Genomic DNA, 18,617 nt, shown 5'->3' on the forward strand with positions numbered 1-18,617 from the left:
GGTCGTAGAGACTTTTTGAGGGCAACAAATTGAAGGGCATTAAATTACCTAATTCAGCATCAAGATTAGATTACTTAAACAAAAATTTATTGAAGCCCATAGACTTTTTTTTAAGACGAGAAAAAATGTGGAAAATTTTTTTTGCGGTCGTTCTCTGAAGATTACTCCGGAACCGTGCATCATAAAAAATTTTGAGTCTAGATCTGAAAACTAGAAATTAAAAGCTACATTTTTCTTTTTTTGTTTTTGCTGTACGACCATTTTTCTCCAAGTTACAGCATGTTGAAAATTGCTAAAAAATTTCCAATTTTTTTTTTTTTTATATCCCTTAATTTCTACAAGTAGTGTAGTAAATTTTAAAATAAGACATTTGAAAACTGACGCTAATGAAAGTATAGTCCACCACTGCAATAATTAATAAGAAAAATTGCGATGCTAGCATCGTATATTCTAAAATAACAGCGAGATAAAAATGCCAATTATTTTGTTTCTCGCGCTGGTAAGACCCAAAACTGATACGTGTTAGTGTAAGTGTTTTAACTAATAATACTCCTTCTCGATGACTATACACTTACCCTTATTGGCTGTGCGGTAGAGGTAAGCGTAGTTATTGAGGTTGAGTACGACGTACAGGAAGTGAATAACAGTATAGAAATATAAAATATATTATTATGATTTCATTACTTAATCATAAATTGAAACTTTCATCAAGCATTTGTTGATACTTTATTGTAGTATACAGTCATTATTTCAATTTCATTATCAACTAATAATAAAATAAAATATCTCTTGCACATGTGGTTTAATACTTTTATTTAAGATAATCAATTAATATTTATTTATATTTAATCTTAGATTATAATCATTCATCGATTTTATATTGTCGATTCATGATAGGTATTTTATCATTACCGGTTATAAATTCCCGGAAAATTGATACCGCACATAAATATTTCACATTGAAATATTTTAAGTTGTAAGATCCAACCAAAATAATATCCTTAAGAAGACCAATTTTTTGTCATAGGGTTTTTTTTCCTTTCTTTCTTTTTAAAATCTCTTTCGTCTATGACATCATTTGTAAGGATATTAATTACAAGAAATTTATCTTTGATGAACTTATTTTATTTATCTTCAGAAAAGAAATGAAAATAATATGAGCAAAATGTCATTGACACTGTTGAATGGATTTGGGTGCTATGAATCTAAGTCGATGATAATAATATTAAAAATGCAAAATATCAGTCGGTAGCAGATGAACATTAAATATATGTTTAAGATTGTTTCTCTTCATTTTTATACCAATCCTCACTAAAAACAGCATAGAAATTAATTTTATTAATTTTAGAGCTTTACTAGAAAATTATTTTTTCTAACACTTGCTCTGAAAGTTCAATTTCCAAGCGCTGTGTCGTGTCGAAAGCGCCAAATATATTCAGCCTTCCTCATCCATTTTACTTAACTGTGCTTCTGCGTTAAATATTCTATAATTTTACAGCTTCAACTTTACTGCACTGACGTAGTAATGCGATGTCACGACCCGTGATTTTATTGAATTTTGCTCTCTATAATTAATGACGTAATTGTACTTGAAGCGAGGTTGGTGGATCGGAATTACGGTAATTACCGTAATTTACGGTAAACGTAGGTATTTTACGGCAAAATTAGAGTATTTATCAGAACAGTAATTTATCGAAGAATCACGACAAGCTCGCGGTATTTTATCGTAAATTGAAGTATTGGGCTGTTAAAACGGTAAAAATCAAAAAGCACGCGGTACTTACGGAAAAAAAATACCGCAGATTACGGTCAATTACCCGATTTTAACCGTAAGTCACTGTAAAATACCGTAAATTGCGACTAATTTGCCGTAAAAATATCGTATTTTACGTTAAATGATGGCTAAATTCGGTAAATTACCCTAATTCAGATCTGCCAGGGATTGAAACGCCACCGCACATTGCTACAACGCATTACTTCTTGTCGCTCATGTATCGTATACGACAGACAACTTAATATCCTTGAAAAATTTGATTTAAAATAAAATTTCGATTTTTTACTTCTCGAAAATTGAACTTTCAGAGCAGAGTGTGCAAAGAACAATGTATTCTACAGGTGGACTGAGAAGCGAACATGAAAATCCTGATTACACCATTCGCTTTGAGGTTATGGTACATTGACATATGAGGACGAGTGGGGTGGTCGCTATGAGCCATAGGTGACCACCGCACTCATCCTCATATGTAAATGCATCAGGTACCGTCACCTATTATCCGAAGACTTACGCTTATGTCGTGGCAACATGATTGTCAAATGATTCGCTCTTTAGTCCACATGTAATATAAGCTAGTATTATCTTACCATCCTAATACATTTTCTGGTGCATCACATCTTTGTTGTTCTTCGTTGTATACAGTTCCATCGCTACAACCTTGCTCACGTGGAGTATCACCATTTAAGCAAACGTAAAATTTTTGGCAGTCGTTGGGATGAGCATATTTCGGGTGGTCAACAACCTGGCCTCTAGTATCGACTTGTCGATCTTTTGGACATTCAAAACCATCTTTAAGTTTTTTGCCTACTGCTCCACATCCCTAAAAAATAAAAGAAGTTTGATTTTGCCTTTCTTCAGTTGCAAGACACGATAAAACGATTATAGATAGAGCTGAATATTGACCTCACGTCCAGCGCTGTCCGGCCATACACAAGTGCCAGTAAATTCATCAAAGTGAAGTCCAGTTGTACAGGTAATCTCTACTGATTCTCCATCAATACAATTGTAAAAAACATTGCAAACTGTAGGATCTGGATGGGCAAAGAAGCCATTTTTCCTTGGGCATTTTTTAGTTGGCTGAGGAGGTTCTAAAATCATAAAGTCAGAAGTTGTAACATAGAACTTTTGATAATAAATAAAGTTTTCTCACGTAATTCAAGACGGTCCCCACAATCCACGTTAAAGACATGGTCACATTTATTAATTTTACGATTCAATGGATCGAATACAAGGCCATCAGGGCAGAACTTTTCTTTTGCTACACCATCTTCGCACTGGTAGTATTTATCACATTGCACAGGATCTTCATACTGACCATCTTTTTTCGGACAAGTATAAGCCCCATCTGAAATATTAAATAAGTCGCTAAGAAATACTTATTTATCGAATCTATAAAATCATAAGTTAAATTCATGAAACGATCGAATCGTTGAATATAATCTCCTAAAATATTAGCTCGAAAATGTTTTCAATACAGTAAAGGCTGTCAATTTTCGACAAAATTGAGAAAGTCATACATTTTTGAAACTTATTCAGGTAAAAAAAAGAAATTGACCCGAAACAGCAGCTCAGAATCTCAATACTACCAAGAGCTCAACGAATATTCACGAAAAAAAATTTCAACTAGATCTTACATATTGATATAATAGATGAAAGCATTACTGAGGCAGACTAATTATATTTTTTATTGATGACAAAATCCCGGTGACTACTGGGCTCGAACCTACTTCCTCTCAATTCGAAGTCCTTGCTGCTATCTACTGCGCCGACCCACGTAAGTGATCGCGTATGAACAAATAGTATATTTATCGAACTATGGAGTTTTTAACTTTCATACTAAATTTAACATATTTATAAGATTTTATGAGATTTTATATAATTTTGGAGAAAGTGATAATTTTATAATAAAGTATATAACAAATAATAGCCCGAGAGAGAATATTTTCATGAAATTTCATTGAATTTTATAGAATTATATATAATTTTATAAGAATTTATGGAATGAAAAAAATTTAGGAAATTTTAATTGAAACCATAAAATAATTTCTATAAAATTTAATGAAATTTTATAAAATTTCTAAAAATTTTGTAAAAGTAGATAAAATTTCGAAAAAAAATTTATAAAGTTTTACATAATTGTAATGAAGATCCCAAGGAGCTATCGATATGAAATTTTGTAAATTTATAAAATTTTATAAAGTATTATGAAATTTTATCAAAAACCATAAGATAATTTTCATAAAATTGTATAAAATTTCCTGAAAATTTTTGGAATGTTTTAAATGTATTAATATAAACTTTTTTATATATTCTAAATTAAATGAAATTATGTAAAATTTAATGAAATTTCATACAATTGTGTAAAGTTTTATAAAAGTTTTTCAAATATTTATAAAAACTTTTTAGAAACCATGAGATGGTTTTCATAGAATCCCATAACATTTTGTGCAAGGCTAAAACTTCAATTTTGTAAAATCACATGAAGTTTTATAGAATTTAATAATATTTTATAAAATTTCATGAGGTTATATAAGATTTTATGAAATTTTATAAAATTTTATGAAATTTCATAGAATTATCTTATGGTTTCTGATTAAATTTCATAAGTTTTTTTTAAATTTTATAAAACTTCATGCATTATTATGAAATTTCATTAAAATATATATAAAATTTTATACTCTCTAAATCTGAAACAGTGACAACCACTGCAAAACAGCCTATATACACGATTTCACAGCTATGAGTATACCACTTGGTATACTCATAGCTGTGAAACAGTGAATAGCCACTGTTTCAGATTTAGAGAGTACAAATAATTCCTTGGCATCTCGATAACAGTTATGTACAATTTTATAAACTTTTATAAAAGTTTCCGAAATTTCAGTAGTATAATTTTATGAATAAATTTCTTCCCGGGTAACTCAAAAGTTTATTAAAAACATGACTTCCAATAAGCCACCGTGGCTGAGCGTCATCGGTCATATGTCTCGCGCCATTAGTCTAGGTTCCAATCTTCGGTTGGGTAAAATTATTTATTCATAAAAAAAATGTTTAAGAAACAAAACTAATCTGAACAATATTAGACAAAAAAAAGGTATGTCTGATGATATTTTTCTGAGAAAATGAATTTTTTTTCTTCGTATTAAGCAAGTAAATCAAATCCTTGAATGAAGTAATTATTTTACTTGATTGAAGAAAATAATTTCTTTGCACTATGTAAATAACTAAGATACTTGATTCAATCATTTTTTCTTTTAAATATATATTTTTTTCTCTCAGTGGAGAAATTAATTTAAATATATTATATAATGTCTGAAAATCGTACAAATGTATAAGTTTAATGTACATATTTAATACTATACTATACTCAGTTGCTGCTTTTACACTTAGCGTAGCAGCGTGTATACTTGTGTATAGTTCACATGCCTACATACATACAGCGTAAATGTTTGAAAAGTGTAGACTATAACTGTTACGCTTGCGTTAAACTTTCCTCGTACAAAGCATTCAATCATCCCTCAGCCGCGCCCAAAGAAGTTTTACTTCAAAAACTTTTTTTCTATGGCCTCTTTCTTAGACAACTCTTTAATAAAGTGACTTTTATAATTGCTACAAGGACAATATTAAAACTGATGTAATAAGTTTTAAGTTTTTGTTTTCTACTATTATTTTCTAATTATTTATTGTTATAGGAGTTCAAAAACAAGCCGTCATATACTTAATTCTTTTTTTTTTCAAGCATTTTTCTGCTTGATTTCTATGGTCATTACTTGAAATACATAAATTTGTGTTTTTGTAATCGTGATGGAGTAAATAGGAAATACAGAAAATTTTTATTGCTTATTATTTCAATATTTGGTTTTGATTTACCGGGCGAATAAATACTGGCAAAAAAAGTGTTAATGCGTTATATCATATTTCTAGAAAACTGTATTGAATAATGATACAAGAATACTGTTGGTTAATGATATAAAAATGAGAAATTCGCTTCAGACTTCGTCTGCGGATATTTTTTCAAAATCAAGATTTCACTGATATTGAGTATTCTCTGAGTCAAGTACAAACTAATGGTAGTAGACCCAAATATTATTCAAGACGCTATTATGAGCTTTAAATTAATATATAATATATTTTACTATTTGCGCTACATTAATTAGAAACTATTACATGCATTCATATGTAATTAAAAACATCTTGCACTATTAATAGTTCTAAATAATGTCTTGTAATAATCTATAGCAATCACTTAAATCTATATCTAATACTTTTTAAGCTCTATCAAAGATGGAGAATGGAATCATTATAAGACTACTTTGTTCACTAAAAACTTATTATTGAAGATTTGATTTTCAATACTTACAACAAACAGAGAAAATAGAAACGCTGATGATGAAGATTTTAATCATTTTCGATGAATAAAATTTGAGATTTAATTAAATGAAAAATGTCTTTATTCTCGTTAATTTGCAGCACTACAATAATATTAGTTAAAGCATATGTTTTTACGTGATCGGACAAGAGACTGCCGACATCGTTGACTTCCCAACCAGTATATCTGAAACACTCCCACTAAGTCATCTTTTTCACACTTTCACCATCAATAGGTATCGAAAACCAACATTATACGTTCAACGAAATACATGATAACGCACTAACTTTTACTTCATCAATCCGTTGATCTCTCTTTTAGAAAAGCATCCAATCCTAAGTTACAGTATTATTCTTACATTAACCTTAATAAGAGCATTAAAATTTAAAAAAAAAATTTGAATTCTCCGATGTATTAAATTGTAAATGCATTATTCCTATCATCTTCGTCACTGTACACAAATATAATATTATAGCATACTCAGGTCATGATGCGTTCATATGTATATATGCAAATCTACTCTCGCTTCTTGCACTTTCTCTTACATCTGTCGCTTCAAGAAGTATAGTCTAATAAGGATTTCAGATACATGTTGAGGTCGAAAAATTTAAAAGAATTCAGAATTCCGTGAGGTTCTTTTAAACAATATCAATAACAAAAAGAAAAGTTGTTATTGAAAAATAATCCTGTGCAACTATTTTTTATGGACCAAAAACGCGTTTCATGGAGTGACCGCGTAAATAAACGGCTTTGACATGAAAAATATTTATAGGATCAGGTTAACTAAACTCTTATTTTAAAGAGAAAGAATCTAGGAATCGAGAAACTGTGTACTGAATTTCAAATCTTAATTTTTGATACTTCTAAAGTTATAAATTTTTAAAGTCAAAAACGCAAATTTGCAAAAAATTAGTCAGAACTATAACAATTATTGATATTTTTACATAGAAGTGCATGTCTTCTTGTAGGGAATGAAAAGACGTTTTTTTCGAGCTCTGGTATTGTATGAAATCTCAATTTGCAAAAAAGTTATTACTAAAAAACTGGTTTCTTTTTACGAGTTTTTTTATTCCCAAGGAAAAAATCCTATCGAAAGAAAAAACTTTAAAAATATGAAATTTTACTATAATAAATTTAAAAATATTATTTTTTTGCAAATAAGTATTTTTTATGACCCCTGCGTTTAAAGTTCAACATTCGAGCATCGTGTGGTGTGAGTAAAATAGGCCTTTCTCTCGATATTGAACTTTAAAACCCCGTCGTTATAAAAAATAATGTTCGACACGTATGATTAGAACGAGAAATCCGGTATACCTGTATTGTCAACATTAGTCTTATGTTATGTTACATTATCAATGAGAACGACTGCCTACACCTGAAGTCCTCCCATAGCGTAAGTCGTCGTCGGTTTTTACCCCCACTCTTCGAAAACGAATATAATTTGACGCCGTTATTATACCCTCTAAAAATGAAGTAGTGAAATTCACTACGAATAATGATTTGATTGGATAGTCACTGTTTCTACAGCTATAAGTACCACTAATTCAACCAGTGATATACTTATAGCTGGTTCCCAGTGAATATTCACTAACTCGAAGTGAATGTCACTGATTCATTTTTAGAGAGCATTGACACTACAAACGGAAAATTTCCTGCAATTCCCGACGACGAAAACTCTCTGGGAAGAGACTCGCTTCACTCGTGCAAAAATGATGTGTGTAGTCGTTTTCGTAGAGATGTTGAGAATGCGTCATAACCCACGACTTGTGTTGCCAATACAAGCATACCACAAACCTTCATTTTGATCATGTGTATCGAAAATATCCATCCCGGGAAAAAATTATATATAATTATATAAAATTTTATATAAATCCTTACATAAAATTAGATATGAGTTTAGGTTTGATCTAATTTTATATAGTTATAGATAATTTTATAAAATTATATACATTTATAATAACTGTCATGAAAGAAAAGAAATCCTTTGGATTCGAAGTCTGATCTGTTAATCTCTTTGCAAAATCACACATTGGAATGACGAAATTGATTGTCTTTATTTAGATACAAATAAACTTAAGAAAATCGAAGACATCAGTAAATGATTGTTTATGTTATTTTTATTGTATTCAATTATATTCTTGTTTATAGGGTAAAGAGATCAATAGCGGTATAACCACTAATAGCGGGGCGATAATCACTTCTTTTCCCTGATTAAAAAAAAAAGAATTTGACAGGATTCAAAAGGATTGAAATTTTAGGATTTACAGTATTTAGCAGGATTTGAAAGTATTAAAATTTTAATCCTTTTGAATCCTGTCAAATACTTTCTAATACTTTTTCTTAATCAGGGTTGGCAAATTAAAAAAAAATACAAGTTAAAATTTCTTGAACTTAACCAACATTTTTTTGATTTTATGTCTCAGTTTTTTACAATAATTCATTGTTAAACTTAAAAATTTTTAAGCTGTCATTCCGCTTTTAGTCTTGTTAGTCTATTTCCAAGACTTTGAAAAAAGTTTGTAATATAACATTTATGAATGCGGTCAATTTAAAAATTTTATACAATTATATAAAAATTTTTCAACCGAATGTATAAATATGAGGGTGTCCCAAAAAAAAACAAATAATTTTTTTTAACGTCTTATGGCCTCAAAAGTTACTTTATATTATAAAAAAAATCCTCACCAAATTTCCGCTAGATATCTTTGAAATTGAGCTATCACGGAGGGGGGTCCCCTTTCCCATTTAAAATACCCGCGAAAATTTTTAATTTTAGTTTTTCATTATTAAGACTGAAAAAAATTTTTCTTTTAAATTCCGCCTAGCATAATTTCGTAGGGATTGAAATTCTTTAAAAAAAAGTGCTGATGCATTATATACGTCAAATGAACTGGGAAAAAGTTACCGGGCTTTAAATAGCAACGAAAAGTGAAGTTAAAAAAATATTAATTTGTTGAACTTAAATGTCAACGAAAAGTGAACTTCATTTTTTGTTGACATTCAAAGCCTTTACAAAAGTATATTACAAAATATTTTTGATAATGATAAAGATAAAAGAGAACTAATTATAAGAACTTTAATTCTTAAAAATGCTCTTAAAGTAAGAGCTATACTATGAAAAAATTGCCATTGATGCTCATTCCTTTCATAAAACTAATAAATTTTTGTAGCAATATATAAGGATATATAGAAATATGCATGGATAAGTAGATATATGTTTGGATAAGAGTCTACAAGAATTCTTAAGCGAGGCAGTACTTGCTATTTGAATAAGAATTACTGATGATAATTAAAATCATTTATTTATAGACACTGAACTTTACTTTGAGAATATGACGAATCAAATTTCAACTTTTTTTTTTTTTGTATTAAGAAATATAAAACCTTACAGCCAACTTAAAAAGAAATCTGTCTTCTTATGTGACAGCTACATTTTAACATTTTGAGAGTCGTGGCAATCACTTTCCAATTAACGAGGACAACATATAAAAATTTTCGTTTGAAAAAGAAATTCTATAAAACAGAGTTTATTCAATATAGGATTAGTTGATAATTTTACTCAGAGAAAGATCTTTTTCAAATGACATGAAACATTTAATAGAGCATTAAAGTTTCAGTATTATAACGCACTAAATGCCTGAGTGGCACTAGTATGCCCCATGTTATTACACCCAATGAATTCATTTGTAATCATGCAAACACTCAGATAAATACAAATTGAATATATTCACGTCCATATTATGTTCGGAATATTAATAAGCCGATACTTCACGTTATCGAGAGATTTTAGTAATTCACAGTCATACACAGAAAAAACAGTTAACTTGGATCCAGAAAAGTATTGTCTTCATCACTTTTCTTCTTCATTCAAGAAAAATACTTGATTCAAAAAAATTTTTTTTTGGTTCAAGACAACAAATTCTCTTGTTCCAAAAAATTAATTTTTTAAATAAAAACAAAAAAAGTTTTTGACTAAAAAACAGTTTCTTGGCTAAAAATAAGTCATCTCACTCCAAAAAATCAAATCTTTTGAACGAAAAAAAGGTTTTTTGGTCCTAGGAAAATTTTCTTGCTTCACAAAATAAACGTCATGAATGAAAAAAAAAGTTTCTAGGACCAAGATAAATTTTTGGTCCAAAAGTTTGCTTAAAAAATCCCTGCTTAAAAAATCCGATAGATTCTTATAGCTGTATGTATAAAACCCTATACTTAACTATAGCACTTCTCATAGAGCTCATTCAATCTTATAAAATCTCTATGGGAATTTATGAGAAACTATATTGAATTCTATGAAATTTTCTTAACAGGGCTCTCTTCGAAAGGTTAACGAATCGATTTTTTTTATAAGAAACGTACTTTTTGTTTTTTTTTTTCAAGAAAAATTATTCGAGTAACCATTAATATTAAATAATGTCATGATGTAAGGGCAAGGGGGGGGGGCAAATGGACCCCCTAAGAAAAAAGAGCTTATATGCTCAGTGGTTCTCACTTGTTTTACTTCTTTCTAGTCCCTTACCATGCTTTATGGTCTCAATATGCCGCGTCTATTTAAAATTGAAAATCTGTAAAATTGGGCCAAAATGAGTCCTCCAAAAAATAATTTTAATATTTGATTTTTTTTTATTCTTTTTACTTTTCTTAGTCTTCTTCTATAGTACACGTAATCAATATGCTCCAAAAATAAAAAATTAAAATTTAGGGCAAAACTGGTCCTCTAAGAAATCTTCTATAATTCAGCTATTATTTTATTTCATCAAGTTGGCTGCAAGCCAAGTTTCGTTGCCTTAGAAGACGAAGGGATCCAAGAATTACAGTTGGTATTTTAGCCAGTACAGACACAAAAGTCTACTTCATCCCTCCTAAGACGCCAATATTATTATATTATATTATTATTATATTATTATTATTATTATTATTATTATTATTATTATTATTATTATTATTATTATTATTATTATTATTATTATTATTATTATTATGTTTTCCTGATATTTATAGTTGTATTATGTAACAAGTTGTATACAGCCGATCAACATAAAATAATAATTAAGAATATTAATAATGTATTGTAATGTAATTTTATTTGGTCAGAGAACCCATGCCCCTTGAGGGCCATAAGGCAAGATAATATACAGAGTATACAAAATCGGTAGCACAATATTAGGTAACAATAATAATAAAATTTTATTATTACTTGCGTTTTTTAAACTCATTATGAGTTTATATTAGTTTCTAATGACTTTCCATACATCTTAATTAAATTGTATTCTAAAATTACGAACAGTACGTAATATCTTAACAGAAATTCTATTTGTATAATAGAAAAAGACATGAAATGTCAACTAAGAGGGGAGTAAATTATTGAAAAAAGTGATCGTTTCGTTCAGTCGCAAGTGAAAGGAATGTAAAGTTTCTCGAGGTCAAAAACTGAGGTACTAACGATTTATTTATTTTCTCTTAATTCAGTGGTAACGAATCATACTTTGTTAGTTGTCAAGTAATTATTAAAGCATGTTCAAAAATATATTTAGCTTTTGCGTATTAGCAACAATTCTTTCAATTGGTAAGTATAATCTTAAAAGATTTAATACATTATTTCACCCATAAATTATACAACATATGTCTTCCCGTTGGAAAAGATTAAACTCTAAAATTAAGTGGTGCATAACGAAGAATAAACATCACATAATTTTTTCGTTCCAAAGAATAATCGTTTTGGAGAAATCTTAGTTAACAATACTGCTATCAACTACATCCATATGCTTTAGTATAGTTGATATATTTTTTAAATATTAAGAGATGAACTCGATTAATATGTGCATTATAAAATATTTTAATATTCCATAGAACAGAATTCTTTGTGGATTATTTTTTTAATTTATTTTATTTGACTTTAAAGCCTAAGCTTTCTAAGTGCTATGACATATAATATATACGTAGATCAGATATAGCAGTTTAGAACAATAATTATTGAATAATAAAAATTTATATCATTGATATCACCAAGAACATGAAGATTATATCCTCATTGAAGAAAAAAATGATTTATTAACGGTTTAAATACTCTTACTATTTACTGAAAGTCTTTTGATTTTAAAAATAAAATTTATTCAGGGTTGTAATGTGCAAATAATAAATCGTTTTTATATAAATAATAAAACCGAAGTCAAACGATTTTATAGTGGTTCTTTTCTTGAAATTAAAGTTTTTTAAAATCGTTAGTATACATTTCTAATACTTCATCCAAACCATTTTCAAAAAATAAAAAATTAATAAGGAAACATTTAATGGGCAGTTGTTAGAATGAAAAATTTCTGTTAGCATTCAGAGTGTAAGTAGTACCTTACGGTAAAGTAACAGTTCAAAAACAGTTGATATAAATAGAAATTCAATTATTTGTTGATTGAATACATAGTAACTTTTTTTAATTGTTTTCTAGTATATAGCTGCAATTACGGCCTTTTACACTTTTTGCCTTTATATCGCAAACTGCTTTACTTCTCCTCCTCTGCCTTTCGTTGTGCGGCTGTGGCCCGACTTGTGCTTATACTGTACTGCATCATTACGGTGATACCCTGCAACCTCCCTTGTGCAATGGAGGTGCAGTGGCTAGGGAAACCACAGAGAAAACCTAGCCAGTACAGTTCGGTTTGGGTGAAGCTCCAGTGATCGATAAAATTCCCATTTTACCGATCACTGGATCTTCATCCCGCGCCTAGCGATCAGAGTCCTTCGTTCGAACCCGACGTGTGGCTAAACGGTCACCCAGCCAAGTAGTGATCATGCTCGATGCTACTTAACTTCAGTGATCGCCCGAGCCACGCGCGTGCCGAACGGCTGCCTCAGCCGCTTTTTTATTGAATACATAGTATTTTTTCATATATTACAATGGGAAATTTCCCTACATTGACATATTAAGAACTTTTCTGATGTCAAAGTAGTATACAGAAAGATTAGAACCTGACTGGTTACTGTTCTGCACCCGACTCAGTACGGTGCCGGAAAAAAATGCTCGATTAAGGTGCAGCGCCACACTGATTACTGTGCGAGACCTGACGGAGTGATACGCGCACACGACTCAGTTAGGTCCCGCACAGTAATCAGTGTGGCGCTGCACCACAATCGAGCATTTTTTTCCAGCACCGTACTGAGTCGGGAGCAGAACAGTAACCAGTCGGGTTCCAATCTTTTCGTGTAATAGTTACTATGCGGACATGAGAAAAGTAGTTGTTTTTTTTTCAGTATACATTATAAGTATTAACGACTAATTATATATCCTTATAACTGTGATTAAAAATACCAATTATTATAAGCAAAGTTAATAAAAGATTTTTTAGTTTGCTGAAGACAAAAAAGGTCGCTTATTCTTTTTACAGTGCAAAATGGTAAAAATGTCATAAAACTATCATTAAAATTTCTGTCATTACACATTGTTATTAAGTCGTTTTATAACCGTTTATAGATAGTTTTTGCATAGTCTTTTTACAGTCGAATGATAATTTATAAACAGTGTTCCATGAGTTAAAAAACACGTTGCATATGTAAGTCAGACCGAGTTAACCCGTGAAAAATGAATTATACATGGCCATATATGACCATACATGGCCATGCATGTAAATTAAAAAAATTTTTTTTTAATTATTTTAGCGACTCAAAGATTATCAGATCAATCAAATCAAAAGTGTCATTTTTAAGAACTCTTACTTAAGAGTTTTTGAAGACTCCATAAATAAGACAACAGTTTTGTGACGTCTTAATGTATTCTTTTTTAAACTTCTTTATGAAGTCAAAACTAGGAGCTCTTTAAAGACGTCATGGTAAATTCATACTGAAGTCTTATTTGCGAAGTCAGAGAAAAGAATTCTTTGAGAACTCTTTTGAAAGACGTCTTACTGAGTTTGCTAGTTCGCTCATTCAACACTTGAGAACTTCTTAAAACTTCTTTAAGATGTTGATAAGACGTCTAAATCATAAATAGGAACTAATTCAGAACTCATCGAGACGTCATTTTGCTATCTGGGTATTCTGTAGAACGTTGAATATCATTCAATAATATAACTTAAAGATTTTTGTGTTTTTTGTTTGCTCTTAATAAATGAAATAAATACCTTTATCAAAAGACTTTTGAGCGCTACTCTATGTCTTATATACAATCCACTTTTGAAAAATTTTCAAAAGTAAATTCGAGTTTAATGCTCAAATATTAAACGTGGCATACATAAATTCAAATAAAAAAAATTTTTTTTTTTTAAATTCCTAACTACTAAGATCTCGAAAACTCAAGAAGAAGCCATAGATCTTTTCGATAAGTATTAATTCATATGCAGCTCACCTGTAAATCATTTTGTCATAACTCATTATTATATTAGTATATTGAATCAAGTATGATTTATTTAAAGGAATTTAAATTTGAATCTAATTGCTAACCAGTACTCTTTACTTGTATGATTATTTCTAGTTCATTGTGCATCTCTTCATGGACTTCCCCATTGCCCTGAAGAATATGGAGAACAAGCTTATCCTCATCCAGAAGATTGTGCTTCTTTTTTCCTTTGCACTAATGGAACTCTAACTCTCGAGCACTGTGAAAATGGTCTTCTCTTCGATGGGCACGGCGCAGTACACCATCACTGTAACTATTACTGGGCTGTCGATTGCAAAGGACGTAAAGCTGATCGTATGTAGTACATTATTTCTTATTAGAAAAACAATTATCCAAAATGTATTAAAGAATTATTTCTTTTTAAGCGACCCCAATTAGTTCCCCAGGATGTGAATATCAATTTGGGCTATATGCAGACAGTGATTCTTGCAGCACTACGTATATTAAATGCATCTACGGTGAACCTCATCATGAATCATGTACACCTGGTCTTGTTTGGGATGACAAGAGCCACACTTGTATCTGGCCAGATCAATTAATTCCGTATTGTAATCCAGAAGCTGTAGTTGGTTTTAAATGTCCTCAAAAAGTTCCCAAACACACAACTGCAGCTAAATTTTGGCCCTTCCCAAGGTAATTTTATCAAGTAAACTAAATAAATAAATAAAGACTTGTCAATTGTATTTTAAATTTATTCCCCACGCTATTAACCTAATGAGCGAAAAATGGTGTCAGGGTCGATGAACCGAAAACAATTGATCCTAGTGATAATTCATCGACTGATATTTACTCCGAGTGATAAGTGATTCGTCGACAATTTATCCAACGATAATTGACTTGAGACGCAACTGATTGAGTATCAATTAATTAAACGATATAGAATTCGGTGGTAGTTTATCCTTGGAGTACTGAATTCTGGTGTTAATTCATTTCACCAGATAATTTTTTCAGTACCATTACAAACATGCGTTGCCATACTATTGTAATTACACACACGCACAAAATATTTGAAAAAAAGGCACATTACCATCGCACATCACGTCCATTATTAAAAAACGACTCTGATCTTACGCTGTTACTACGCATTATCATTACAAACCAAAAAATTTCAATGTATCCCGACGATGACTTACTCTCTGGAAGGACTTTAGCTGATATCTTTTATTCGGTGATATTAACGTATGTAACTAATAATATTGTATGCATTGTCGTTTGGATCAATTGTCTTCGGATCAATGGCCAGGTAATCGCGGAAAATGAAATATTTTCACACCTCGCATTTTATGTTAATTTGCATTGGAAGTATTAACAACTGGTATAGGTGCTAGCCATTCCCTGATCAAAAATTCCAACTGAATCCGATCGGAACTCAATTGTATATTAATCGGATTTAATCAGTCAATTACAATGTTCTCGAGAGCGTTCCGATCGACCGATTAAGTCTTATTCAAATTCAATCTGTAAAAATAAAATATTATTTTCTTATTGAATCTAATTGAATAAGGTTTGAGTTTTTCTATTGGTTGAATAATTTAATTCAATACTAAAATAATACATATTTTGGGATTCAATCGGTTAATCGGATTCATTCGGACTTCTTCATCAGCGTTATGTATAATTAAAACTATTTCAATAGCATATTAAATTGATAAGAAAAATAGTTGTTCAAAGCGAATGATTTATCTTTAATATTTCAATATAGATTTTAATACCTCAATTTTTTTTTAGATTTGCCGTTCCAGGAGACTGTGGGCGATTGATTACTTGTGTTGAAGGACATCCCAGACTTATTACCTGCGGTGATGGACAACTTTTTGACTCTGTCACGTTAAGTTGCATGGATCCCAAAGAATATCCATTATGGTAAAATTCGTTACAATTTTTTTCGTCTAATATATTTTTTATATAGTAATGAATCAGAAAATTAATTATGTCTTTATATTTTTACAGTGCTAAAGACGTTTAAGTCATAACCGGGAAATTCAAAGCAAATGTCAATATATATTTATATATATATATAGTCGGAATGACATATCGACGAATACGTGTTCAAAGACATTAACAAGTACAATTTTCTGAAGTTACAAAACGTTTATGAAGAGAAATATACTTGAATAAAACAATTTGAATCGGCTATGAAATTTTTCCTGTCTTGTGACCTGGTTCTCAAAAAAAAAATATTTGAAAATTATAATTCGGAAATATTTTATCTGATCGAAATCAAAATTATTATTTTTTTTTGTAAATTTTCTTCTATTAACTTTTCTTAGAAAAATATACATCATTTTAAAATTGAATGAAATTTATTTTTTGTTTAAGGCTAATTTTTATAATCCACGTTTGTACATCCCTCTTTTTTGAGAGTACACAATTGAAGTACAAAATTCAATCAACCTACATAATTACAAAGATTTATAACTATTTGAAAATATTACTTCGACAAAGTGAGCTTGAAGAACAACTTCGATATCATTTACCTACCCAGATAGCAAAATGAAGTCTTGATGAGTCCTGAATGAGTTCCTATTTATGATTTGGACGTCTCATCAACATCTTAAAGAAGTCTTTAAGAAGTTCTCAAGATGTCGAATGAGCCACCTAGCGAGCTCAGTAAGATGTCTTTAAAAAGAGTTCTCAAAGAGTTCTTTTTTCTGACTTCGCAAATAAAACTTCAGTATGAATTTACCATGACGTCTTTTAGGAGCTCTTAATTTTGACTTCATAAAGAAGTTAAAAAAAGATTACATTAAGATGTCACAAAACTGACGTCTTATTTATAGAGTCTTCAAGAACTCTTAATTAAGAGTTCTTAAAAATGACACCTTTAAGAAATCATTATGACTTCTTGAGGATGCCTTCAAACAGACGTCGTAAAGCAGTGATTCCGACTTGAATGCTGTCTGGGTAGGTGTTCTGAATTATTAACTATACAAAAACAGATTCTCTGTAAAGAAATCGTCCCATTTACGAAATTCCCAATACGAGTATTTAAGAAATATTATAAATGTACGACATTCTATTTCATGAAAAAAAAAAAAAAAAAGAAAGAAATCATAAGAAACGTCAAATAGTTAGCATATTTTAGAATTTTAAGGATAATTTTAGTAAAATTAAATGATTCTGAAGAAAATTGCTTAAACGTATTAGGGGAGAGTGGGATCAATTGAACCAAAAATACTTTGACATTTGTTTTTTATATGAATAAAAGCAAAAAGATATTTTTTTTTTTGACGAAATTAAAATTCATTATATAGACTATCATTTCTCGTAAGCACATAACTTGACAAATGATAAAAATTTTCAATAAATACGAAACTGTACAACTGCATCAAATGGTTTAATCGTCCCCTTTGCGGGGGCAATTGAACCACTAGTCGGGGACAATTGAACCAAGAGTATTATAACCACAAACGAATGACTTTAATGAATAATTTACTATTCATTACAGCTTAAAACTAAAATTACAGCACTTCTAATAATATTTATTATTTTATATAACATTATATGTTAAAACAATCACTTTAAAAACTTCTGTCAATATAATTATTTTTTTTCTTGATTAGTTTAGCTTGTTTTCACATTTTGTCAAGATGCGCGCGCATGTCTGATGCTCACAGTGTGATTCGTGTGGTTCAACCGTCCCCGAGAGTACTGGTTCAATTGACCCCATATGATTTTATTGAAATAATTAGTTTAAAAAAAAAATATCCAAAAACTTTTTTGCTAGAAGTAAAGCTAGAAATTTATGACTAATATATGTAAGAAGGTATTACAAAAAAAATTTAAGATTTCATTTGAAAATTAAAAAATTATTAAACAATTTGCCAAGAGCTGAAATCAAAGATTAGATACCTAAAAACACAAAAACTTGAATTTTTTAAAATTAAATCATCATATTGGTTCAAAATTTTGGTCAGACTGAGGTTTAGTGTATTGAAATATAATTCCATGAGGACGACTTATTTTTATATTTTTTTCGATTTTTTAAGCCTACTGGTTCAATTGCCCCGTGGTTCAATTGACCCCACTCTCCCCTATATATGCCTTACCGCAAAAAAAATCGAATTTTGTACCCTGATTAGAAAATACGA

General features: G+C 29.9%; 2 protein-coding genes across 2 annotated transcripts; one reads left to right on the forward strand and one right to left on the reverse strand.

Annotated features, from left to right (window-relative positions):
• Positions 1-796: 796 nt before the first annotated feature.
• On the reverse strand, positions 797-6,332 carry LOC103573860 (protein obstructor-E). The gene is made up of 5 exons (XM_008553108.3): positions 6,135-6,332; positions 2,925-3,119; positions 2,678-2,862; positions 2,362-2,594; positions 797-1,311 (listed from the first exon to the last, which is right to left on the reverse strand). Exons 1-5 carry the CDS (start codon positions 6,178-6,180, stop codon positions 1,275-1,277), a joined length of 696 nt encoding a protein of 231 aa, XP_008551330.1. The 5' UTR covers positions 6,181-6,332; the 3' UTR covers positions 797-1,274.
• A 5,188-nt stretch (positions 6,333-11,520) lies between these two features.
• LOC103573861 (protein obstructor-E) lies at positions 11,521-16,760 on the forward strand. The gene is made up of 5 exons (XM_008553109.3): positions 11,521-11,706; positions 14,602-14,820; positions 14,892-15,159; positions 16,255-16,389; positions 16,477-16,760. The coding sequence occupies exons 1-5, from the start codon at positions 11,655-11,657 to the stop codon at positions 16,490-16,492; spliced, it is 690 nt and encodes a 229-aa protein (XP_008551331.1). The 5' UTR covers positions 11,521-11,654; the 3' UTR covers positions 16,493-16,760.
• Positions 16,761-18,617: the final 1,857 nt, after the last annotated feature.

This window comes from Microplitis demolitor, chromosome 7 (genome assembly GCF_026212275.2).
Source record: "Microplitis demolitor isolate Queensland-Clemson2020A chromosome 7, iyMicDemo2.1a, whole genome shotgun sequence".
Taxonomy (NCBI): Eukaryota; Metazoa; Arthropoda; class Insecta; order Hymenoptera; family Braconidae; genus Microplitis; species Microplitis demolitor.